This window comes from Triticum urartu, chromosome 4 (assembly GCF_003073215.2).
Source record: "Triticum urartu cultivar G1812 chromosome 4, Tu2.1, whole genome shotgun sequence".
Lineage (NCBI taxonomy): Eukaryota > Viridiplantae > Streptophyta > Magnoliopsida > Poales > Poaceae > Triticum > Triticum urartu.
The window spans coordinates 88,625,707-88,651,272 of NC_053025.1; the positions used below are offsets into that span (position 1 = coordinate 88,625,707).

General features: G+C 45.5%; 1 protein-coding gene across 1 annotated transcript; it reads right to left on the bottom strand.

Annotated features, from left to right (window-relative positions):
- Positions 1-5,465: 5,465 nt before the first annotated feature.
- Positions 5,466-8,982, bottom strand: LOC125550828 (26S proteasome regulatory subunit 4 homolog). The gene is made up of 6 exons (XM_048713924.1): positions 8,387-8,982; positions 7,007-7,252; positions 6,673-6,842; positions 6,299-6,515; positions 6,075-6,215; positions 5,466-5,762 (listed from the first exon to the last, which is right to left on the bottom strand). The coding sequence occupies exons 1-6, from the start codon at positions 8,879-8,881 to the stop codon at positions 5,679-5,681; spliced, it is 1,353 nt and encodes a 450-aa protein (XP_048569881.1). The 5' UTR covers positions 8,882-8,982; the 3' UTR covers positions 5,466-5,678.
- Positions 8,983-25,566: the final 16,584 nt, after the last annotated feature.

Below are 25,566 nucleotides of genomic sequence, written 5' to 3' on the forward strand. Positions count from 1 at the left end.
TGATGGTATCTTCGTGAGCCTCGATCATGTCATTGGCTTCACCAAGTTGTTCCAAGAGAGCAACAAAGTGCTTCTTGGATTTACCCTTAAGTTTGCCCATAAAGGCCTCAAACTCATTCCCTCCACATTAGCTCCCTCATGTTCATCAATGCTATCCGTCGAAGAAGGATGATTAATGATGGTAGTTTTGATATTGGGGTTTACCTTGTTGGTGGCTTTAGCCATGAGGCACTTGGCGGTGATGCTCTCATTGGGTGAGTCGAAGAGAGACACCCGTGGAGTCGTCGCAATGGCAACTGAGGCCATGGCAGCCGACTCGCCATCTTCATCATCGTCATCATCCTCATTGTACTCTTCTTGTACCACCAATGCCTTGGGAGGAGTCTTCTTGGTGAAGTTGCTCTTGTTGGGGAACGACTTGGCCTTGTCCTTTCGGATGAGCTTGCCACCATTGTCTTCCCTCTTCTCATACGGGCACTCCGCAACAAAATGACTCACATTGTCACAATTGTAGCAAGTTCTTACATGTTGCTTGCTCTTCGTTCCACTTGAGTTGTTTTTGTTAAAGTTTGGCCTTGAGTTTTTCTTTCTCCAAAATTGCCTTGAAGCGAGTGCCATGTGTTCATGATATGCATACTTTGTATCTTCGGGGTTGCTCTCCTCTTCTTCCTCTTCTTCTTCTTCAACGCAGAGCTTGGCCTTCAATGCAAGGTTGGGCTTCTTTGCCCTTTGAGAACGAAGCACCGCATTGTCGGCGGTCTTGTCCAAAATGTTCATGGCCACAAACTCATCCAACACTTCGCTTGAGGTCAAAGTGTGGAAGTCCGGCCTTTGACGAATGATGGAGGACATGGCCTTGTGGTAGGGCATCATTGCCTTGAGGAATTTGCGCTTGATCCAATTGTCATCCTTGCTCCCGTGATCTCGGAGTGAGACTGCAAGTTTGGTTACTCTCCGATAATGCTCACGAGGTTCTTCATCTTCTTTCATTGCAAACTCATCGACCTCATCTTGCACCACTTCATAGTTGGAGCATTGAATGCTTGCGCTTCCCCGGTAGAGAGAGACAACACAAATCCATGCGTATTTGGCCAAGGCGAAGGGCCGAAGATGAGGTAGATCTTCGGGTGGAATTGCATCTTGAATGATGAAGAGAGCATTTTCATTGAATTGATTATCCGCGGCTTCTCGAGGAGTGAAGTTGCTTGGATCATGCGGATAGAACCCTTCTTCAATGATTGTCCAAATATTAGTGTTCACATGATTTAAATGACGTTTAAAGCGGAAACCCAAGAATCAAAGTCCTCATTTTTCACAATCTTAGGGGGAGGACCGGCATGATTCAAATGAGTGGAAGGAATCAGTCCACCATAAAAAAGTGGTGGTTCCACATGAGCAAAGATGCGGGCGCCATTCTTACCACTAGAAGAAGGAGCCTTTTCACCACTAGCTCCCCCTTATCGGAGGTAGCATCCGTCACCTTGTCGGTGGGATTACCCACTTTCAACGGTGCGGTGGATAGTTTAAGCCCTTCAAGGAATTTAGTAAACATGCTTTCAACCTCGGTCGTCATGGAGGTTTTCAATGTCTCCAAGGCCACATTGAACTCCTCACGAGAGACCGAGGTTCCCCCATCGCCCGTAGACGAGATCGGATTCACACCGGAGTGTTCCTCCACACCGTCTACGGTATCAACCATACTCTTCGGACGGTAAAGTCCTTAATAAAGAGACGAGGCTCTGATACCAATTGAAAGGATCGATATGGTTGACTAGAGGGGGTGAATAGGCAACTGACAATTTTTAGCTTTTCTTTAACAATTTAAACTTTGCATGAAAGTAGATTGTCTAGATATGAAACTAGGTGAGCAACCTATATGATGCAACAAGGATAGGAATACAAGCAAGCAAGAGATATAACACAAATAAGCTTGCACAAGTAAAGGTACGAGATAACCAAGAGTGGAGCCGGTGGAGACGAGGATGTGTTACCGAAGTTCCTTCCTTTTGAAGGGAAGTACGTCTCCGTTGGAGCGGTGTGGAGGCACAATGCTCCCAAGAAGCCACTAGGGCCACCGTATTCTCCTCACGCCCTCACACAATGCGAGATGCCGTGATTCCACTATTGGTGCCCTTGGAGGCGGCGACCGAACCTTTACAAACAAGGTTGGGGCAATCTCCACAACTCAATTGGAGGCTCCCAACGACACCACGAAGCTTCACCACAATGGACTATGGCTCCGCGGTGACCTCAACCGTCTAGGATGCTCAAACACCCAAGAGTAACAAGATCCGCAAGGGATTAGTGGGGGAAATCAAATTTCTCTTGGTGGAAGTGTGGATCGAGGCCTTCTCAACCACTCCCGAGCAAATCAACAAGTTTGATTGGCTAGGGAGTGAGATCGAGCGAAAATGGAGCTTAGAGCAACAATGAAGCTTAGGGTTGGAAGAGATAGGTCAATGGGAAAAAAGGGGACTCCTTTTATAGTGAGGGACAAAGATCCAACCGTTATCCACCTACCAGTCCGCGGCCAGCGGTACTACCGCACCAGGCCAGCGGTACTACCGCAGGGCCACGCGGTACTTCCGCTTGCTGCCAAGCGGTACTACCGCAAGGTCACGTGGTACAACCGTGCAGGCCCGCGGTACTATCGCTGCACCAGCAACAGCTAGGGCAGACCAGTAGCACAAGTGCTGAGGGCGGTACTTCCGCAGGCGCGGTACTACCGCTCCCCCTTGCGGTACTACCGTAAGGCAGGAACCCTCTAGCCTGGGAAGAGTGCGGATAAGGAAACATCCGTGCCTACTTCCGCTGAAAAACGGAAGAAGCAAAATCCCGACACAGTACGACCGCAGAGGGGGCGGTACTACCGCCTGACAGCTAAGCACGGTACTACCGTGGAAGGGATGCGGTACTACCGTGGTAGGCACGAATGTAAAAAATTACATCCGCCCCTACTACCGCGAGGGAGCGGTACTAGTTTGGAGGGCCATGGTAGTGCAGCTCCAAAGGAGCGGTACTACCGCTCCACAGCATGGTACTACCGCTGGTGCCTACGGTACTACCGCTCACCTGGGAGCAGTACTACCGCGAGCCAACACAACAGCAAGAAACAAGGTGACGAGATAACAACGTAGGAAGCTCCAAGGTGCAGGGGAAAGGAGGGGACTAGGAAGAAACGTGTACGGGATGATTCCACCCAAACCTTTCCGATGCGGACCCCCTCTTAATAGTACGGCTTTCCTACGACTCAAATCCACCAAAAAGGAACATAGAAAAGACGCCGTCTTCAACAGTCTTCGAGAGGCACCCAACCATCTTGTGCCTAGCGATGAAATGTCTGGGATACTCAAGGCACACGATTAGTCCGCAAACGCATTGTCATCAATCACGAAAACACCTTAGGGATAAATATGCCCTTATAACCTTCATAATCGTTATAATCTCCGTCCTATAAGAATTAATAATTACTATTTTTAATATTAATACAGACATAAGCGCTCGTATACACATGCATATACTAACCCCTGTGAATCATACACGCACACCCTACCCTTATGAGCATCTTTGAGAGATTGAGCCGGCATATCATCTACGAAGTCACCGTAGGCACCTCGCCGTTGACGAAAACGTCTTCTCCCATTGAAAGCGCATCGCCGAAAATTCTGAAACAAATCCAGGAATAATGCGAGGACCGGGATTTGAATCCTGCTGGACTGGGGATACCACTGTCCCTTTAACCGTCCAACCACATGTTGGTTTGCGAATTAACAATTACTAGTATGTTGTGTGGAAGGGGTCCTCATCCTCGACAGCCCTCGTCCGTTGCACGTTCACATGTGGCCTCTGACGGTGAGGACCAACATGACAAAACGAAAAAGATAGCAGAACGTATTTGAGTTTGACACCCGACTGCGGAACGGGGAAGCTAGACGTTGATAAATCGTGCGTGGAGACTGATTGTACTGCTGGCACCGGAAGGGCGCTCGATCATGTTGCGGAAGTTATCTTCGCTGCTCCTCGTGTTGTTAATTTTTTATTCCACTAGTGCTTGTGCCGATGGAGAACGTTTCAGGTGCACCAGCTTAATTCATGCACCGAATGCTCCGTGGCTATATGAGCCATTGGATGGAAAACAAAGGGATATGACCCGGTTGGTAGGTGGATTGTTGAAACATTGCAGAACAGTCCTTTTATTTTATCAAAATCGACCCACATCTCCTTCTCCTCTAAATAACTTTTGTGTGTTTAATTTTTTTGCTTCGTACAAAAAAGGGATCATATATGTTAAACGAATTGTCTGATTTCGGAAACGTTTTGACTGCCTTCTTTGTTTTGACGAGATCTTTGAATCAAGATTAATATTAGGTATATTTTTGAAAATTCATATTTTTTTGCCTTTTAGAACTTAACTCGAAACTTGACTGATTTTTTTACAAGTTTTGTAATTTGTGTATGAGAAACATCCACCTCTCTCACACGTCGGTCTCACGTGCAACATGCTTCTATTACATCAAGTTTTGAATCAAGTTTCAAAAAGCAAAAAAAAAAAAAAACATTTGTTGGAAACATATTCAATATTGATCTTATTTCAAAGATCTCGTCAAGAACATAATGACAGTCAAAACGGATCTAAAATCAAACATTTGGTTCAAAATATATGAATCGTTTTGTGTTTGGCCAAAAAAATAAACATGCAGATTTCTGATGGGAGTGTCGGCTGTGGCGTGCGGGTTAATTTCTACAAAGTACAAGGTTGTCTCCACAAAAAAGTCATAGTCCAACTTTTGACCAGAATCTAGCCCGTTTCTTTTTCATCTAAGGGCCCAGAATCCACCGGTGCATTGGGTGCACAAATTGGCTTGTGCATCGTCCCAGGACCGACTGTCAGATTACAAGGACATGGACCGTTCATTATACATGCATCGCTTTTGGCAGTTGAGAGGGACATTTCTTGTCGTACAGGTCGTTCGTAGCATCGCGTTGTGACTCATCTAACTGATGAAATTCCCTATCTCGCAACTCCCCAAGAAAAAACAATTTAGCCTGAGAATGTTAACGCAAGAGACCTCCACGTCTCAATTACGATGTCCTTTTTAACCTAAGTCAAGACGTCTCAATTACATGACCGTGAACAATAGGACCAAGGATGCAAGCCGTCGGCGTCCGCATCCATCCGCGTAGCAAAAAATACGCTAATCCTTTTCACTTTAATATATATAAGTTTTCTGTTTGCGATGACAAGTAACACTATGAAATGTTTCTGAGAAAACTTTTAGGAGCTCGTCTAAAAAGATGGCAGTGATTTGTAGAAGATATATGAGATAAAACGACATTTTTTGTTAAGCATTGGTCTAGTCTCGGAATAAGAAAATAAATCAATAGTTCATTTCACGCCATCAGGATTCTGCATTTTACCGATATAAAGATCTGCCTTCCGACCAAAACTCGCAGAGCAACCACCATTTGAACCACTAAGACCTTGATTCATCAAGCATTTCAAGTGGTCGCAGTACACTGTTTGGAGGGCTGTTTTAAGTTGGGGATTGCTGAATAAAATGTAGGTAGAGGGAAGTAAAACTCCAACCATTTTAAACAAAACACAAACTCCAATCCTCCAGTATTACACAACCATGCGAACCAGGAGGTAATGCTGGCGGCGAGAGGGGTGAACAGTCTCACATGTACAGCCCCTCCGGTACACCTTCCTTCTTCTTGAACATTACCTTCTCTTTGGCCTTCTTGAAGTCAGCATGTGTCACCTATAAATAGAAAGGAAGAAGCAGGAAATGTAAAACATGTGAAATCAAAACATAGGAAGGAGCAGGAAATGTAAAACATGCGAAATCAAAACTCCAGCCATGTTCTATTCCTTTTGAGGGGCATCCAGTTATGTTTTTTAACGTAAGAAAATAGAAATACCACCCTGGTCAAGTAAACTATCCAGGAAAGATCAACAGAATGTCTTGGATTACTATCGTTCCTTCACCCCATGTCACAATTCATAGTTAGCTTAGAAGGTTGGGATATAAGAAAGAGCAAGGGATCTGATCCGCAGAGCAACTATGTCTTACCTTCATCCTGCGCTCTCTTAAGGCAAGCAATCCAGCTTCAGTACAAATGGCTTTGATATCAGCACCAGAAAACTCATCTTTGGTCATCACAAACTCTTCTAGGTTCACATCTTCTGCCAATGTCATCTTAGCAGTGTGTATCTGCACCAATAAAACACTAGGTAAGAACAAACACAGGTTCCAAACAAACACCTAGTAGAGCTAAATATTTAGAAGAAAAGCACCTGAAAGATACGCCGTCGTGTTTTAATATCTGGTAATGGAAATTCAATCTTTCTGTCGATTCGGCCTGGTCGAAGCAAAGCTGGGTCAAGGCTCTCAATGCGGTTTGTGGCTAGAATAACCTTTACATCTCCTCTTGAATCAAAACCATCGAGCTGATTTAACAACTCCAACATGGTTCTCTGAATCTCACGCTCACCACCTGAATGAGCATCATACCTATAACAAATAACAACTTGATTCAACTCATTGATAACTATAACAAAAAACAACTCGATTCAATTCATTTTTCACGGGAACTCCACCATCTTTCTTTTTGGGGTACAAAGAAGAATAACCATCCTAGAGTAAACTTCAAATACGTGGTATATCTTACCTCTTTGTTCCAACTGCATCGATCTCATCAATGAAGACAATTGAAGGAGACAGATCATCAGCCACCCTAAACAGTTCTCTTACAAGCTTGGGTCCGTCACCAAGGTACTTCTGGATCAACTCACTCCCAACAACACGCAAGAATGTTGCTGATGTAGAATTGGCAACAGCCTGCCACAATTTTATACAATAAGATAAAGTTGCACTATTACAAAAGACATAATAACGTGCTTAACAAGCTTTTAGCGGGTTCACTAATTTATTAGTGGAAAAGATGCTTAAGTGAAGCAAAATATGGAATCTTTGCCCAGTGGAAAGGATAAAAAGGCACAAACCTTTGCAAGTAGAGTTTTCCCTGTTCCAGGTTCCCCGTATAGTATGACTCCCTTCGGAGGCCTGATCCCAATGTCCTCATATAGCTCAGGATGTGTCAAAGGAAGTTCCACTGCCTCTTTGATCTCTTGAATTTGGGCATCCAAACCACCAATGTCAGCATAAGACTCCAAAGGTGCCTTCTCAACTTTCATGACAGAAACCATAGGATCATTTTTTTTTTGCAAAATTCCAACCACCGAGAGAACCTGACAGAAATGATATCAAGTTTGCTTCTCAATAAAGTTCTAAATGAGTCGCATCAAACAGACCTATAATTGTTCTGTTCATATAAAAGTGCATTGAGATATTAAAATTGGAATGAAACTGAAGATCTAGAGATGCACCCATTGGAAATAAATCTAAACACCAGTAGAAATATATCATTATTAACCACACAAAGAATATAAGAGCTGAAGACACAAACAAAGATTAAAGGAAAACACATACTACAAAGAGAAATACTGCAAGAAAATTACTGCATTTAATGGTGATCATAGTGTTCGTTAAGAAAGCAATAACAGAAATTTTGCTTTAAAGTTTGAATATGGAGTTAAGGTGAACAGGTGTTTGCTTTTGCAACTGTCAATTGTTGACGATCGTTTGTGATAATATTCAGGCCAGAAAGTGGTCAGCATCATATATAGATAGACAGACAAGGTTGGTACTTATCCAACTATATAAGTTAAAAAATATCCCTAAAGAAATCAAGGAAATGACACTTAGCAATGAAACAAAACAAGTTTGCAGAGACAACATAAGCATTGTACTCCCTCCGTTCCTAAATATAAGTCTTTTTAGAGATTTCAATACGGACTACATACGGATGTATATACACATATTTTACAGTGTAGATTCACTCATTTTGCTCAGTATGTAGTCCATATTGAAATCTCTAAAAGGACTTATTTAGGAACGGAGGGAGTATTACAAACTATAGTGCAGTTCATGCATAGATATCTTCATATATATATAATCAAATCACGTGTCACGGTTCAGCACGTACGCAACAAGTTTCATCTCAATTCCGATGTTTCGCCCCATGGCCCCACCCCACAAGTCCCAATGTCATCAAAATGCCCCGAGTTCTAACTCACTACAATATTGTCAGCCTCCCTTCACAAATGTTACCGTTCCAATTGGATCAGTTCTACCTCACTCCAATGTTGTCAGCCTCCCTTCACAAATGCTATCTTATCAAAAGCCTCTAGAACCAAGGAAATTACCAGCATCACAACAAAACACTAATCTGAACTCGCCCTAGGTTTTCTCGCGGTCAAAACTATTCAATTCTAATCCATGTTCGAGTCCATCAGATAAATGCAGATTTTACAGATTCGTACCTTGTTATGCATCAGTATGGAGCATCCCGGCTCCAGCTGGTCCTTGTCGACGAACGAGAGTACGCTGACATAGTACTCAGGCCCAACGGAGGACGAGACGATGGCGTGGCTCTCGTCGATGATCTCCTCGAGCGAGCCAACGCTCATAGGGGTGCCGCGGAGGTCGTCGACCTTAGATCGGTCCTCCTCCGTCTTGTCTTCGCTGGGGCGCAGCCGCTCCTGGCTCGCGACGAACTCCTCCTCCATGAGAAGGTAGTCCTTGACGCGGTCCAGCTTGAGAAGGCGGAGGCGGCACTTGGAGAGCGGCGCCACGGGGGGCAGCCGCGCCGCCGCCTCGGGGCCCCTCTGTTTCCGCTGCTTGCGCCCCACGCGCGACGGTGCGGCGGGGGGCTCGAACTTCTTGTCCTTCTTGTCGCCGGCGGCACCGTCGCCCGGCTTGCGGTCACCGGGGAGACCGCCCTGCTTGCCCATGCCGCCTGGAGAACCCTGCCCCATCGCCGCCGGCTGGTTGCTTCGATTCGAGGGTTAGGGTTTGGGTTGGGAGAGATAGAGAGATCGGGCTTTCTTTTACTACGGTGCTTCGATAAGACCGATATATAGTTTTCTCGTTCTGTATAATCTTACTCTCTTTTTTTCCTCTCCACGCCTATGTACTTGGCTAGGAGTACTTCTATAAGAAAAAAAAAAGTGATATACCTATGACATCCAGGCCGTCGTCTTTATTTTGTTACAGCTCTGGTAGAAGTGATATACTCCCTCCTTTTTCGATTTATAAGGTTTATCTCAAAATTTTAGTTTTTTCATTTTATAAGGCTCAATTTGGCTGTTTCCCATCACATGTTCAAACTTCAAGGTGCATTAAATCATTTCATGCAAGTATTAAGAGAAAACTGACCAATGCATGCATTGCAATTAATGCATTCGTAAACATAATTTTTTGAGGAAAACAAAAGCATTAATTGGGTGATATTGCAAACTACAAAAAATATTCTACCACTCATCATCTATCTTGGTTGGTGAGATTTTTAAATTGAGCCTTATAAACCGGAAAGGAGGGAGTACCTCGTGACATCCAGGTTGTCGTCTTCATTTTGTTTACAGCTCTGATCGTTCATCTTATAATATTAGCGAATCCTGGAAAAAATGAAAACACGTTGCCATCTCTGAAAACGATTTTACGGTGTCACGGTCCGTGCAAAACAAATGTTGTAAAAGCATACCGTAATTTTTTTCTTCATCTTCCCCAACGAGCTAAGCGCCGCTCGATAAAGCGCTCCGGCTCCCATCGCCGCCCCCACCCGGCTCGGGCCCTCGCCTGGCCCTCCTAACACTGGGCTCTCCCGCCTCCTCCCGTGGAGGTATTGTCATGGGGGAGCTTCCATGGATTGTGAGCACGGCCACTCCCGCCTGGCTCGGGCCTTCGCCTAGCTCTCCCAGCGATGGCCTCCTCGCCTCCTCCAGTGGAGGTGCTCCCATGGGCGGCTTGGCCATCGAGATGCTTTCATGAAGGTGCTTAAACAGGCAACGATTTCGTAGGAAATTGGTCATATCAAACCTTCACACTGGAAATCGAATATTGAGCCGGAATCGAGTCTCCTCGTCGTGGAATCGAGCTCGGAATTTGTCGGTGCCGGCGCAAACGCGAGCGTTGACTCGTTTCCTGTTCACCTCAAAAATTGACTTCAAAACTGTAACTATGGAATATGTAGATGATAATATTCAGGGATCTAGAAAATATTTTTCAGGATCCCGTTTACGAGATCTATTCGGTGCGTCTTTTTCGATCAAAACTGTAAATTTAGTAGTTTAACCACTTTTTTGGGATTTACTAGACATGCTCTTAGAGCGTCTTCAGAAACAATCCCTAAACAAGGCACATATATAATTTTTTGGCTCTACATGTAAAAAAATGTCTCAGGCAGAGACCCTGTACGAGGCTATATATATAATATAATATAATGCTCTATTTGTTCCTAAATATAAGTTTTTTTAAATATCTAAAAAGACCTATATTTAGGAACGAAGGGAGTAGAAGGTATCAAAATTTTAACTGGGACGAAAAGTGTACTTTTGTTCACGAACTCAAATGCATCTTGAAGAGCAGTAAAACTTAGAAAACCAAATAAAAAATGATGATTTTGTTGGCATCAAATATTGGCTAGCTGTATACATATGTGCAATTTTTCATGAATAAAAAACACTTCTAAACATTCTGGGGAAAAACAAAAAGCAATGCTCCAAAATGCATTCAAAAAATATTTTTTTTGGAGAATCAGTTTTTACCCAGAGCATTTAGAAATGTTTTTCTTCACGAGAACGTGCACGTATGTAGACCAATTTATCTATTTGCTGCCAAAAAACAGATTTTTATGTTTTGTTTGCTTTTATATTTTGTTGTTCATGAAGGAGCATTCGACCTTGCTCACGAGCAGAAACTCAGTGTCCCACAGCGAGCCCCTTATCCTAATGGTGGAGAAGGAGGCCCCTTTCCACCGTTGCCAACTGCAGGAAGAAATTTCAGGTGCATGCACAGCCGCCCTCGCCCTCACCTTTCGACAATGCTGACGCTAGCAGCCCTCTCCGGCATTCCCTTGCAACTCCTCATAGTTGTGCCGCCCTCAGAAACACCTCTGCCCCTTGCACCTTCTCGCAATGGTTGTGTTGACGCTCAAAAGTGGCACAAGGAATAAAATAGTAAGGATCACATGGATTGGCTCGAACCCATAGGAACATGAGATCAATTTAAAGATTGGAGCTCACCATTGGATATCCCTCTCTGAGAAGATCAAGAATGATATAAGTGTAGTCCAAATAGGAGATCGGACGTAGAAGTCATGATAGGTTCATAGGGGTATGTGTAGAAATCAAATTATGGCACAATGAAACACCCCGGGAATCATGCAACAGTAATTTCTCTCTAATGGTGGCCATGTCATCATGGTTACTATGCAAATGGCCACTTGTCTAAAATCAAAGTAAATTTCAGATTTAAATTTCAAGTCAAATATTTATTTATTCAAAGTATAAAACTAAATTGTTCAAATTTTAGTATAAATTCCCCTGATCATTTAACATGTTGAACCTTGACTCACCAATTAATCCCTAGAAAATTAATAAATGCTCCAACAACAAATAAAATGCCCTTTTCAAAATAAACAATTATATAAACTTTTCCAAATAAAAATGAAACCTTGTGTGTAGCATCCAAAATATTCCATTTGAATTATATGTAAGATATCGTGTAGAACTAAATTGGTTTGGACACTGAGATAAATAGAAAGTAGTAGCTATCTTTTTACAGAAAAGTAAAAAACTAAAATTGCACTGTGCACATTTGGCCCACTATGAACAGGAGCTAGCCAGCCCAACCCACTTGGCCTATCCCTAACTTCCAGCTATAGAGGCACAGTCAGTGCGTGGCAGCCATCCGGCGGCGCCATGGCCGGATGGCCGACGCCTGGCTCTACGGGGCGCCTGGGAGGGGATAAGGGCATCTCCCTCGACCCCGAACGAACCTCCAGCCACTTCTCCCCCTCCTTTTGCCCCCCTCTCTTGAACTAGAGCTCGGGCGAACCGCAGCCACCACGACCGACCTCGCCCGTGCGCTCTTCGTCGTCCCCGCGCTCTAGGAGGTTGTCCACGAGCTCCGTCGTCGAACGCTACGCCCCCTACGCCAACGGACACGAGCTGGCCTCCACCAAAGTGCCAGAACGTCGTCTTCTTCAACCTCCGTCCACCTCAGATCACCGGAGCTTCACCGCTCCGTTCGTCGCCTCCCCTGTGCTACAAAGCCGTCAAGGGCTTTTCTTAGCCACGCGGTGAGCCGTCGTCCGCCCTCCTCTTCCCTCTACTCGTTTCACCGCCGTAGGTCGTTGTTCGCGCTGCCCGGTCTTCATCCAGTGGCCGCGGTCACCGCGACCGTGACCGCGTCCAGCCATGCGTCGCCGCTCGCCTACCTGTGCTCCTCACGGTCCTGTGTCCCGGCTCGTGCTTGCCCGCGTCATGTGCGCCCCACCATGCTCGGAGCCCGTGTGCTCGCTGTTGCGCCCGTGCCCACACACCCGCTGCATCAGCTCGTTTAATTAACCTTTTAAGTTTAATTAACCTGCTAACTAAACTAGGTTAAAGTGCTATTAGCTATTATGTGTATGACAGGGGGGCCCACCCCCTGTTAACCAGTCAAACGTTGACTGGTCAACTGGGACCCCCTGGACCCTTTGGTCAGCCCCTGGGTGCACTCTGGGTGCACTGCACCGGGTGCACTTAGCGTTTTTGCTTCTTTTTTTAATTTTGAATTAATATAAATTCAAGAAAATAGTTAAAACTTTGGAAATTCATATAAAATAAACCGTAAGTTGGATGAAAAAGTTATGTATATGAAAGTTGCTCAGAAAAATCCAACGAATTCGAATGCGTGGACCGTTCATCTGTCACATGCCCTTAGCATGCTGAACATGAAACTTTCCCTCTCTTTTTCTTTGTCCGGAAAACGCCGAACACCGGAAAACCTCTTCGGATGTTTTCCCTCTCCGTTTGCAACGCGTAGTACTGCGTTAGAACACCCCTAGTTCTGCTTTTCATCATGTCATGCTTAGTGGTACCTATGTTTGCTCTGTATTTACCATTTCTTCCCCCTGTTCTCTCCGGTAGACCTCGAGACCGATGATGCCTCCGTGATCGACTACATCACCAACGACCGTTCCTTTGCAGCAGAGCTTCCAGGCAAGCCCCCCTTTGATCATCCCGATATCGCCCATTCCATTCTCTCATGCTTACATTAGATTTTGCTACTGTTATTGTTTGCTCCTATTCTGATGCATAGCCTGTTTATTGTAACATGTTGTTGTTACCTACTTTCTTATCCTAAACTGTTTAGTATAGGTTGGGTAGAGACCCATCAGAGACCCCCACTTTGTCCCGACTGCCCCGCTGGATTATCAGAAGACCCGATCAACGGGATCAAAGACCAGGCCCCTGCACCGCACATCACTTTCCCCTTAGTTGCTCGACACTACTGGGTTAATATCGCGTGCCGAGGGTGAGACCTCTACAACACTTCTGATGTTAACCCTGTAGTGTAGATATTCGGTCATGGTCATCGAGGGTGATTCCGCCTTAACCACTTCCGATACGACTCTGTCGTGCAACCCCTCAAGTGTGAACCTCGGGGGTGGTTCCGCTTACGTTCACCTTGATGATTACATCGAGTGGAATTCACCGGGGGTGATTCCTCGGGTTTTCCCCTTGGTGTTAGACAGACAGTTACTATGGTTACTATGACTGTACACTGAACCATGTTACTAAAGACGGGTCGGCCCTGAGGGGTACCCGCGCGAGCTTAATAGCGAGTGATGTGGAGTCGGGTTGACCTGGAAGGTGCCCGCGACATACTTGCGAGGCGTGGCCGGGCATTCTTATCCCTTGCCGTAAGTACTCGAGATGGGGCAACAGGGTCACATCTTTCGTGAGTCTCTGCTCATGACCGCACTACCAACACACTAACGGTTTGGATATTTGATCTGAGGGGCCTCTGGCCTGATAGCACTAACCATCACGTGAGCATAGTATGGACGTTCTGCGTCGTATGCATCAGCCGAAGCTTAATAGACGCCAGCGACTGAGCGCCGTGCGCCGGGTTGGACTGGTAAGCTCCTGCCTTTTTAAGGAGGTAGCTAGGTCTGCTCACCGGCCGCCCACGCAACGTGCAGGAGTTCCCGGGCGATGGCCCAAGACCCCTGGGGGCATAGGCTTAGTCTGGCGTGCTGACCTCTCTATTAAGCCTAGGTCGGGTTGTGGCGTATTGTTTGGCCGAGGCCGGGCATGACCCAGGAAAGTGTGTCCGGCCGAGTTAATCGAGCGTGGTGGGTAAGTTGGTGCACCCCTGTAGGAAAGAAAACATCTATCGATAGTCTGTCCTACGGTAACGGAGACTTGGAGTTGTATCCCGGTCGATACAACTAGAACTGGATACGTGAGATGAGACATGGATATGAGAAATGGATAGTATGGCTCTGGTATTGCTTTCTCGCAGGGAGTCGAGAAAGGATCTCTGGTCGAGGTTGATAACACTACTATTACTTTACTTTATACTACTCTACTCCCTCCAATTGCTGCAAGATGGTGGTTTCCAGAAGATACTAGTCTTCGATAGGACTAGCTTCTCCCCCTCTTATTCTGGCGTTTCTACAACCCAGTTCACATATACAGCCTTCCTTTGATAATGTTGCATATGTAGTGTAGATCCTTGCTTGCGAGTACTTTGGATGAGTACTCACGGTTGCTTTGCTCCCCCTTTTCCCCCCTTTCTTCTTCTTTCCGGTTGATGCAACCAGATGTCGAAGCCCAGGAGCCAGACGACACCACTGATGACTACTACTACCCCGAGGGTGCCTACTACTATGTGATGGCCACTGATGACCTGGAGTAGTTAGGAGGCTCCCAGGCAGGAGGCCTTGCCTTTTCGATCAATGTTGCTTTTGTGCTAGCCTTCTTAAGGCAAAACTTGTCTAACTTATGTCTGTACTCAGATATTGTTGCTTCCACTGGCTCTTGTGTTTTCGAGATTATGTATTCGAGCCCTCGAGGCCCCTAGCTTGTAATATAAAGTTTGTATTATTTTTATTTGTGTCTAGAGTTGTGTTGTGATATCTTCCCGTGAGTCCTTGATCTTGATCGTACACATTTGCGTGTATAATTAGTGTACGATTGAATCGAGGGCGTCACAAGTTGGTATCAGAGCCGACTGCCTGTAGGTAGCCCCCTTTCCAACTCCTTGGCCGAAGTTGAGTCTAGTCACTACAAAAAGAAACTTGTACTAACATGGTTGTGTGTCTTACGGGCCCACGTCGCCATTGGGTGGTATTGGGATCTTTTATTCCTCTTCTTTACTCTGGGATTCTGATCTCTCTTCTACTCGGCTTAAAGATTTTACTAACTCTGACATTAGGTTCTCGTAACCACTTCACCCCGGAGATCCCCTTCACCACAGTTGATCGCCTGCTTCGCCAGAAGATTCCGAGGTTACTCTACGATGTTCTCCCGAGGCACTTGTACCCACTGCCTTTGCAAATTCCCTACCACTGTTATATCCTTATTGATAACTGCATACACATGCCATTCTTACATTCAATCCCATTGATCTTGTTATTACAAGATGCCCCGAACTGCTCTCCGTTGTTTCGAGAATCCTTTGAGCTTATTGCCTTGCAGTTCCTTGTCGCCTGAATACACTTGCAAATTAATCCTCACACATATCGAGGATTTGTTTCTCCCCAGTTGTTCATGTGCTTTACAAAATTCTTCGAAATGCTATTCGATCTTTCATGAATCCTCATCAGCCTTTTGCTCTTGAAATACTTGTCTGCTTGCATTATGGTTGCGTTCCATATGTCTAGCAATGTTCATTGGCATCTTTTGCCATTGTCAGTTTGAGCCTTTGATTCGGTATGTTTGCGAATGCCCGCAATCATCAGTTGATCCTTATAAATTATCCTTCTGGCTCAGGCGTCATTCCGGACATGAGCTGGTTCTCGGCAAATCAACCCTTGACTGATTGTCCATCAAAGTTTATTCAACTTACTTATCTTTTGATCAGAGCATCTGCTTTTGATTCTGCGATACGGAAATCACAATTCCTTTATAGTTAGACTTTGAATTATTCAGTTGTTTCTTAATCCAACGCCTTGCACTATTTCTTCTTCTGGTTGAGTACCGATACTCACATCAGATCTATTGTGGATCGCTAGATCCTTTGATGGATTATTATCCGACAGTGTCATTCATATTTAATCAACTTGTGAGTTCTTCCCTGATACATAATCCCTTTGGTAAATTGTATCCCCTACTTTTGCTCTGCTTCCGAGCTTGAGTTAATTACCTGTGAAGTTTTGGCATATGTTCCTAAGATGCCCCAATGGGTTGAACCAATGCCTTCTCTAACTTGTATGACCCCGAAAGATTTCATGGGTCATACTCATCTGGTATTTGACCAGGTAAAACTTCCAACACTAATGCCATTTCCAAAACGAGAAGTGAATGTAAGTTGTGCTTTGGAGAAGTGGGAGTCGACCTTGAACCTTGTGTTCATGCCCATGGACCCGATGTGGAACTTATCATGGAATCTTCTTGTAAAAATAATAATAATCCCCTTGTTATAAGTTCATATTGTATCTATGTTTGGTCCTTTGCAATCGTGGTTTCGACCATATTGTTCCTCTTTGATCCCATTTCTTGGACAAGTTAAAGTACTTGTCTTCTGCAGACCATTTCACCTGTCAAGCATCTATTCTACTCCACCTTTGAGTATTACCCTATGGTATCTCGAGAATAACAAAGAACCGTGTTGCTTCCTATGAGTCTTCATCTAGTATTACGTCTCATCGATTTCAGATTTCCTCGGGTTCTGAGTTACTAGTCACTCGAGGACACCGATAAGTGAATCGATTCCACACCCCGATTAAAAAAACTTGAAGTAATTTTTGTTGCTTACAAGTTTAACAATCCTTCAAGTCATTCCTAGCCTACTCGACTATATCATTATCGTGCTAATTTTAACTGTGCTACCTGGTCCTTACTCCCGGAGCACAACTTTTCGATGATGAGCAAAGCTTACGTCGATCTTCCTCATCTTATCATTCCACCTTGAACAACAAGCTTGAATCCGAGCTTGTGTCATATCCGTGGTTACAATAGCCTTCGCTTCATCATTCCTTTTGCTTGATGTCGTTGCTGCTCGATGGCATGTTCATAAAGCCTCTCGACAAATTTTGTCGTGATCACCATCAATATACTGCCTTGTTCTAAGATATCAATCGAATTCTTGAGGAGAAATACCATCCTTGCCCGTCGATGATTCGTGTTGTCATCGACACCATCCTTGACTTCCTGCCAATATAGTCTTGGTCATGTTTTGATTATATCTTACATTCCCTAACATTCTTGGAATTGTTCCTTTATACTTCTTGTGACCTTCAGATTCAATCTTGCTTGAAACACCATGGCAATGCTATCCCGAAGCATGTCTGTGGTACTCCGATCATCAAAAGAGAACATTGGAAGCACAATGCTAAATGTTACTTGATCTATTATCCAAACACTATTGTATGGGTAATATCATAATTCTTCGCTCGCCCCTTTATGTAAATGCTTTTGCACTTAATGCCCTATCATGTATATCATGTTCCACCTTTCCTTGGGAAGAATATACTCCCAATTCTTGTGTGAAACACATTTTCCTTTCCATTGTTCTGTTAAGTTTGATAGACACATTTTCCTTTCTGTTGGTCTGTTTAATCTGATAATTTCATTTTTCCTTTCCATTGGTTGTTTAACCTTTCTTGTGGTCTATATGACCTGAGAAATATTAATTCTCTTCCTATGAAAACACCTCGGCTACAACTCTGTCAGTGTGACCCTGTTATTATTGTTGATGACATTCTGGTAACCATCGATGGACGAGAACTTTGCCTAATGGTCCGCCTCGTTCAAACGAGCAGGAAAATGGTTCTCTTGGTCCCTCGCACTTGGTACCAATGTTGATGCCAACATAACTGGCAGACTGTCCTATGACATATCATATCCGTGCAAGATGCCGCCGCTCTCCCTACTCTGAACACACAAGGTGGGCCCATAACCCATAGTTCCACATGATTGAAATCTGACTCTCCTGTACATCCTTGTTTCCAAAGTTATTCCTCACGCTTGGCTTTGTAGGTAATTCACGAGCCACCTTCCTTGAGATGATCTATTCTAGTTTTAGCCAATACCTATTCCGTTGCTCTGAACCCCTCTCACACTCCGTTTCAGGCATCGAACGATTGTCTATCTGCTTGAAACTTCTTATTGTGCCTACTTATGTTGCTCTTGATGTTTTTCTTAAGTTCAATTCCAGAGATACTTCCTGTCACATTCACTAAACAATCTACCAGATAATCAACCTTATTAGGTCCGTTCTTCCGAAGTTAACCCTTATCCCTTCGTGAGTACGGTGAAGATCCGGAAGGAAGAACGACAACTTCTTCATGATGCATTTATGCAGAGAAATGAAGACATCAATATATTGGACCGACCTCTTCGAGAAGAGCAACCAAGACCGAGAAGATCCGTTAGAATTTCATAACCAGAACTTTCCCCCTTACTCCACCTTTTAAATCTCGGGACGAGATTTCTTATAGTGGAGGAGATTTGTAACACTCCGGGAATCATGCAACAGTAATCTCCCTCTAATGGTGGCCATGTCATCATGATTACTATGCAAATGGCCACTTGTCCAAAATCAAAGTAAAATTCAAATTTAAATTGCAAGTCAAATATTTATTTATTCAAACTATAAAACTAAAATGTTCAAATTTTAGTATAAATTCCCCTGATCATTTAACATGTTGAACCAACATCATTTGACTCACCAATTAATCCCTAGAAAATTAATAAATGCTCCAACAACAAATAAAATGCCCTTTTCAAAATAAACAATTATATAAACTTTTCCAAATAAAAATGAAACCTCGTGTGTAGCATCCAAAATATTCCATTTGAATTATATGTAAGATATCATGTAGAACTAAATTGGTTTGGACACTGAGATAAATAGAAAACAGTAGCTATCTTTTTACAGAAAAGTAAGAAACTGAAATTGCACTGTGCACATTTGGCCCACTGTGAACAGGAGCTAGCCAGCCCAACCCACTTGGCCTATCCCTAACTTCCAGCTACAGAGGCACAGCCTGTGCGTGGCAGCCATCCGGCGGCGCCATGGCCGGATGGCCGACGCCTGGCTCTACAGGGGCGCCTAGGAGGGGATAAGGGTGTCTCCCTCGACCCCGAGGGAACCCCCAGCCACTTCTCCCCCTCCTTTCGCCCCCTCTCTTGAACTCGAGCTCGGCCGAACCGCAGCCACCATGAACGACCTCGCCCGCGCGCTCTTCGTCGTCCCCGCGCCCTAGGAGGTTGTCCACGAGCTCCGTCGTCGAACGCTACGCCCCCTACTCCAAAGGACACGAGCTGGCCTCCACCACAGCGCCAGAACGCCGTCTTCTTCAACCTTCGTCCGCCTCGGATCACCGGAGCTTCACCGCTCCGTTCGTCGCCTCCCCTGCGCTACAAAGCCGTCAAGGGCTTTCTTAGCCGCGCGGTGAGCCGCTGTCCGTCCTCCTCTTCCCTCTCCTCGTTTCACTGCCGTAGGCCGTCGTTCGCGCTACCCGGTCTTCGTCCAGTGGCCGCGGTCACCGCAACCGTGACCGCGTCCAGCCCCGCGTCGCCGCTCGCCTACCTGTGCTCCTCGCGGTCCCGTGCCCCGGTTCGTGCTTGCCCGCGTCATGTGCGCCACGCCACGCTCGGAGCCCGTGTGCTCGCTGCTGCGCCCGTTCCCACACACCCGCCGCATCAGCTCGTCGCCGTCGCCGGTGTAGTCCACTACTGCACGGACCAGGACCACCACTGGACTCGCCGCACTCCAGGCTTTCGTAGTCCCCCATCCGCGAGTCCTCTCGTCGCCGGAAACGATCTGTCGGAGCACCTTCGTCGCGTCGGGAGGTCGCCGGAGTGCACCGCGCCTGCGTGCCCTGCCGCCCCCAGCCGCGCCAGCCATGCCCTGCCACACCCCGCGCGCCCGAGTTCCCCCGCGCACGCCTGCAGGCTCCAGTCACGCCCTGCTGCTTCCTGCTCCTACCCGCTCCTGCTTCCTGCCGCGGCTCTCTGCAGCTGCTGCCGCTATCTGCTACTGCCGCTGCTGCGCTACTCTGCTTCGCTGCCCCGCGCCGCGCTCCCCTTTCCTAACCCCGCCACCCTACTCCGGTTGTCGACCACGCGGGCCCTGGCCACCGGCGCCGACGCCCGGCTTTTCCTCGTCGCCCTGCCGGGCTATGCCCGCACCCCTGGGGCTCCGCCCCGTTTCGCCCACGCCCCGCTAAGGCCTATGGGCCACTGCGCAGTATGCCCCACCAATCCTTTTTTTAAAAATAGATTAAAAAATATATGTAAAAATATAATATAATATAATTAATTAATTGTTTACTTAATCTTGTTTAATTAACTTTTTAAGTTTAATTAACCTGCTAATTAAACTAGGTTAAAGTGCTATTAGCTATTATGTGTATGACAGAGGGCCCCACCCTCTATTGACCAGTTAAACGTTGACTGGTCAACTGGGACCCCCTGGACCCTTTGGTCAGCCCCTGGGTGCACTCTGGGTGCATTGCACCGGGTGCACTTAGCGTTTTTGCTTCTTTTTTTAAATTTTTGAATTAATATAAATTTCAGAAAATAGTTAAAACTTTGCAAATTCATATAAAATAAACCGTAAGTCGGATGAGAAAGTTTTATATATGAAAATTGCTCAAAAAAATCCAACGAATTCGAATACGCAGACCATTCATCTGTCACATGCCCCTAGCATACTGAACATGGAACTTTCCCTCTCTTTTCCTTTGTCCGGAAAACGCCAAGCACCGAAAAACCTCTTCAGATGTTTTCCCTCTCCGTCTGCAACGCGCAGTACTGCGTTAGAACACCCTAGTTCTGCTTTTCGTCATGTCATGCTTAGTGGTACCTCTGTTTGCTCTATATTTACTGTTTCTTCCCCCTGTTCTCTCTGGTAGACCTCGAGACCGATGATGCCTCCGTGATCGACTACGTCACCGACGATCGTTCCTTTGCAGCAGAGCTTCCAGGCAAGCCCCCCCTTTGATCATTCCGATATCGCCCATTCCATTCTCTCATGCTTGCATTAGATTTTGCTACTGTTATTGTTTGCTCCTATTCTGATGCATAGCCTGTTTATTGTAACCTGTTGTTGTTACCTACCTACTTATCCTAAACTGTTTAGTATAAGTTGGGTAGAGACCCATCAGAGACCCCCCACTTTGTCCCGACTGCCCCGCTGGATTATCAGAAGACCCGATCAACGGGGTCGAAGACCAGGCCCCGACATCGCACATCACTTTCCCCTTAGTTGCTCGACACTACTGGGTTAATATCGCGTGCCGAGGGTGAGACCTCTACATCCCTTCTGATGTTAACCCTGTAGTGTAGCTATTCGTCCGTGGTCATCGAGGGTGATTCCGCCTTAACCACTTCCGATACGACTCTGTCGTGCAGCCCCTCAAGTGTGAACCTCGGGGGTGGTTCCTCTTACGTTCACCTTGATGATTACATCGAGTGGAATTCACCGGGGGTGATTCCTCGGGTTTTCCCCTTGGTGTTAGACACACAATTACTATGGTTACTATGACTGTACACTGAACCATGTTACTAAAAACGGGTCGACCCTGAGGGGTACCCGCGCGAGCTTAATAGCGAGTGATGTGGAGTCGGGTTGACCTGGAAGGTGCCCGCGAGATACTTACGAGGCGTGGCCGGGCATTCTTAGCCCTTGCCACAAGTACTCGAGACGGGGCGACGGGGTCACATATTTCGTGAGTCTCTGCTCATGACCGCACTACCAACACACTAACGGTTTGGATATTTGATCCGAGGGGCCTCTGGCCTGATAGCACTAACGATCAGGTGGGCATAGTATGGGCGTTTTGCGTCGTATGCGTCAGCCGAAGCTTAATAGATGTCAGCGACTGAGCGGCGCGCGCCGGGTTGGACTGGTAAGCTCCTACCTTTTTAAGGAGGTATCTAGGTCTGCTCACCGGCCGCCCACGCAACGTGCAGGAGTTCCCGGGGCGATGGCCTAAGACCCCTGGGGGCATAGGCTTAGTCCCGCGTGCTGACCTCTCTATTAAGCCTAGGTCGGGTTGCGGCGTATTGTTTGGTCAAGACCGGGCATGAACCAGGAAAGTGTGTCCGGCCGGAGTTAATCAAGCGTGGCGGGTAAGTTGGTGCACCCCTGCAGGGAGGAAAACATCTATTGATAGCCTGTCCTACGGTAACAGACACTTGGAGTTGTATCCCGATCGATACAACTAGAACTGGATACTTGAGATGAGGCATGGATATGAGAAATGGATAGTATGGCTCTGGGATTGCTTTCTCGTAGGGAGTCGAGAAAGGATCTCTGGCCGAGGTTGATTACACTACTACTACTTTACTTTATACTACTCTACTCCCTCCTGTTGCTGCAAGATGGTGGTTTCCAGAAGATGCTAGTCTTCGATAGGACTAGCTTTTCCTCCTCTTATTCTGGCATTTCTGCAACCCAGTCCACATATACAACCTTCCTTTGATAATGTTGCATATGTAGTGTAGATCCTTGCTTGCGAGTACTTTGGATGAGTACTCACGGTTGCTTTGCTCCCCCTTTCCCCCCTTTCTTCTTCTTTCCAGTTGATGCAACCATATGTCGGAGCCCTGGAGCCAGACGACACCACTGATGACTACTACTACCCCGAGGGTGCCTACTACTACGTGATGGCCGCTGACGACCTGAAGTAGTTAGGAGGCTCCCAGGCAGGAGGCCTTGCCTTTTTGATCAATGTTGCTTTAATGCTAGTCTTGTTAAGGCAAAACTTGTCTAACTTATGTCTGTACTCGGATATTGTTGCTTCTGCTGGCTCTTGTGTTTTTGAGCTTATGTATTCGAGCCCTCGAGGCCCCTGGCTTGTAATATAGAGCTTGTATTATTTTAATTTGTGTCTAGAGTTGTGTTGTGATATCTTCTCGTGAGTCCTTGATCTTGATTGTACACATTTGCGTGTATGATTAGTGTACGATTGAATCGAGGGCGTCACACACAACACAAAACGTAATTAAATATTGCCTTAGATGGAAATGTGCTCCACATGAAAGTTGTTTGTATCATTGAAACAAACAACTTTAAATTTTTTGGTCATATTCATCCAAGATCGTATGCAACTTCTAAAACCAAAACAATCCGACCTAATGCTTAACATGAGATTATCTTTTAATAGTCTTGTATTACTAGCAAGACTAGCAAGGTGACGCCCTTGTTAGAATCGTTGTGGACACACGTGAAGTTTTATTTGTGTTGCAGCGCATTCAACTTTTGCAGGATACCGGTACCTTCACAAATTGATACCTAGTTTTTCAGTGAGGGAATTTTGTTGCATACTACAAAATCCTACGCTAGGGAGCCTAGGTGAGTTTATACTCAGTAGCAAGAGGCATGCCGTTCCTGGCAAACAAATAAGCACGTAGAGGCAACATATGGTGAGCAAAGACAATATATCGGGAAAAAGACAGAGGGGAACCAAACCTGAACCTCATCTAACAGGACGAACAAACATCGTGCATCCTGATACGTCTCCAACGTATCTATAAATTTTGTTTGTTCCATGCTATTATATTATCAACCTTGAATGTTTTATATGCATTTATATGCTATTTTATATGATTTTTGGGACTAACCTATTAACCTAGAGCCCAGTGCCAGTTTCTGTTTTTTTCCTTGTTTTAGAGTATCGCAGAAAAGGAAAATCAAACGGAGTCCAATTGACCTGAAACTTCACGGAACTTATTTTTGGAAGGAAAGCAACCTGAGAGACTTGGAGTCCACGTAAGGGACGCAACGAGGAAGCCACGAGGTAGGGGGCACGCCCACTCCCCTGGGCGCGCCCTCCACCCTCGTGGGCCCCTCGTGGATCCCATGACGTACTTCTTCCGCCTATATATCTCCATATACCATAAAACGATCGGGGAGCACAATAGATCGGGAGTTCCGCCGCCAGAAGCCTCTATAGCCACCGAAAACCAATCTAGACCCGTTCCGGCACCCTGCCGGAGGGGGAATCCCTCTCCGGTGGCCATCTTCATCATCCCGGTGCTCTCCGTGACGAGGAGGGAGTAGTTCTCCCTCGGGGCTGAGGGTATGTACCAGTAGCTATGTGTTTGATCTCTCTCTCTCTCTCGTGTTCTTGAGGTGATACGATCTTGATGTATCGCGAGCTTTGCTTTTATAGTTGGATCTTATGATGTTTTCTCCCCCCCTCTACTCTCTTGTAATGGATTGAGTTTCCCCTTTGAAGTTATCTTATCGGATTGAGTCTTTAAAGATTTGAGAACACTTGATGTATGTCTTATCGTGCGTATCTGTGGTGACAATGGGATATCACGTGTTTCACTTGATGTATGTTTTGGTGATCAACTTGCGGGTTCCGCCCATGAACCTATGCATAGGGGTTGGCACACGTTTTCGTCATGATTCTCCGGTATAAACTTTGGGGAACTCTTTGAGGTTCTATGTGTTGGTTGAATAGATGGATTTGAGATTGTGTGATGCATATCGTATAATCATACCCACAGATACTTGAGGTGACATTGGAGTATCTAGGTGACATTAGGGTTTTGGTTGATTTGTATCTTAAGGTGTTATTCTAGTACGAACTATAGGGCTGTTTGTGACACTTATAGGAATAGCCCAACGGATTGATTGGAAAGAATAACTTTGAGGTGGTTTCGTACCCTACCATAATCTCTTCGTTCGTTCTCCGCTATTAGTGACTTTGGAGTGACTCTTTGTTGCATGTTGAGGGATAGTTATGTGATCCAATTATGTTATTATTGTTGAGAGGACTTGCACTAGTTAAAGTATGAACCGTAGGCCTTGTTTCAACACATTGCAATACCGTTTACGCTCACTTTTATCATTAGTTACCTTGCTGTTTTTATATTTTCAGATTACAAAAACCTTTATCTACCATCCATATACCACTTGTATTACCATCTCTTCGCCGAACTAGTGCACCTATACAATTTACCATTGTATTGGGTGTGTTGGGGACATAAGAGACTCTTTGTTATTTGGTTGCAGGGTTGCTTGAGAGAGACCATCTTCATCCCACGCCTCCTACGGATTGATAAACCTTAGGTCATCCACTTGAGGGAAATTTGCTACTGTCCTACAAACCTCTGCACTTGGAGGCCCAACAACGTCTACAAGAAGAAGGTTGTGTAGTAGACATCGAGCTCTTTTCTGGCGCCGTTGCCGGGGAGGTTAGCGCTTGAAGGTATATATTTAGATCTTGCAATCGAATCTTTTTGTTTCTTGTTTTAGCACTAGTTTAGTTTATAAAAGAAAACTACAAAAAAATATGGAATTGAGTTTACCTCATACGCTTCATCTTTTTAATATCTTTCATGAGTATGATGGAAAGGAAAATTGTGCTAAAGTGTTAGAAGAAGAATGCATTAAAATGTTTGGCACTAAATATTTGAATGATGAGCATGATTGCAATGTTGTTAGTATGAATTCCTTGAATATCCATGATGCTATATGCAAAGCC